Source organism: Pyrgilauda ruficollis, unplaced genomic scaffold, assembly GCF_017590135.1.
Source record: "Pyrgilauda ruficollis isolate IOZ18807 unplaced genomic scaffold, ASM1759013v1 scaffold2364, whole genome shotgun sequence".
Lineage (NCBI taxonomy): Eukaryota > Metazoa > Chordata > Aves > Passeriformes > Passeridae > Pyrgilauda > Pyrgilauda ruficollis.
The window spans coordinates 1-1,555 of NW_024523250.1; the positions used below are offsets into that span (position 1 = coordinate 1).

The 1,555-nt window shown below is 59.6% G+C and overlaps 1 protein-coding gene across 1 annotated transcript; it reads right to left on the reverse strand.

Moving 5' to 3' along the window:
• Positions 1-179: 179 nt before the first annotated feature.
• On the reverse strand, positions 180-1,503 carry LOC121354737 (vegetative cell wall protein gp1-like; the record flags this gene model as incomplete). The annotated part of the gene is made up of 2 exons (XM_041469566.1): positions 1,484-1,503; positions 180-1,363 (listed from the first exon to the last, which is right to left on the reverse strand). A coding segment is annotated over exon 2 (1,146 nt), but the record flags the coding sequence as incomplete, so codon positions are not given.
• Between the last annotated feature and the right edge of the window lie 52 nt (positions 1,504-1,555).

Below are 1,555 nucleotides of genomic sequence, written 5' to 3' on the forward strand. Positions count from 1 at the left end.
CCGTTTTGGGGGTGTCACAGCATGGGGGTGTCACGGGTCCCCCCCTTGTCCCCAGGTTCTGTTCGTGGAGTCCATCTGTGACGACCCCAGGATCATCGAGGAGAACATCAAGGTGAGACCCTGGGGGGGCCGCGACAAAAGAAGGTGACAACGGGGACCTGGAGGTGACAGGGTGTCACGGGTCCCCCCCTTGTCCCCAGGTTCTGTTCGTGGAGTCCATCTGTGACGACCCCAGGATCATCGAGGAGAACATCAAGGTGAGACCCTGGGGGGGCCGCGACAAAAGAAGGTGACAACGGGGACCTGGAGGTGACAATTGGGGCTGGGAGGCGACAACGGGGACCTGGAGGTGACAGCGGGGACATGGAAATGACAGCTGGGGCTGGGAGGTGACAATTGAAGCTTACAGATGACAGGTGGGACCTGGAGGTGACAACAGGGACCCGAAGGTGACAACGGGGATCTGGAAGTGACAGCTGGGGCTGGGAGGTGACAATGGGGACCTGGAGGTGACAATTGAGGCCTGGAGGTGACAGCTGAGATCTGGAGGTGACAACAAGGACCTGGAAGTAACAGCTGGGGTGGGGAGGTGACAACAGGGACATGGAGGTGACAGCTGGGGCTGGGAGGGGACAACAGGGACCCGGAGGTGACAAAAAGGACCTGGAGGTGACAACTGGGGCCTGAAGGTGACAACAGGGGCTGGGAGGTGACAACTGGGACATGGAAGTGACAGCTGGGGCTGGGAGTTGACAGCAGGGGCTGGGAGGTGACAACTGGGACCCGGAGGTGACAAAAAGGACCTGGAGGTGACAGCTGGGGCCTGGAGTTGACAACTGGGGCCTGGAGGTGACAGTTGGGGCTGGGAGGTGACAACGGGGACCTGGAGGTGACAACGGGGGCATGGAAATGACAGCTGGGGCTGGGAGGTGACAATTGAAGCTTACAGATGACAGGTGGGACCTGGAGGTGACAACAGGGACTCGAAGGTGACAACGGGGATCTGGAAGTGACAGCTGGGGCTGGGAGGTGACAACAGGGACCTGGAGGTGACAATTGAGGCCTGGAGGTGACAGCTGAGACCTGAAGGTGACAACAAGGACCTGGAAGTAACAGCTGGGGCAGGGAGGTGACAACAGGGACATGGAGGTGACAGCTGGGGCTGGGAGGGGACAACAGGGACATGGAGGTGACAGCTGGGGCTGGGAGGTGACAACAGGGACATGGAGATGACAAAAAGGACCTGGAGGTGACAACTGGGGCCTGAAGGTGACAACAGGGGCTGGGAGGTGACAAATGGGACATGGAGGTGACAACAGGGACATGGAAGTGACAGCTGGGGCTGGGAGGTGACAACAGGGACCTGGAGGTGACAAAAAGGACCCAGAGGTGACAGCTGGGGCCTGGAGTTGACAACTGGGGCTTGGAGGTGACAACAGGGGCTGGGAGGTGACAAATGGGACATGGAGGTGACAACAGGGACATGGAAGTGACAGCTGGGGCTGGGAGTTGACAACATGGACCCGGAGGTGACAAAAAGGACCTGGAGGTGACA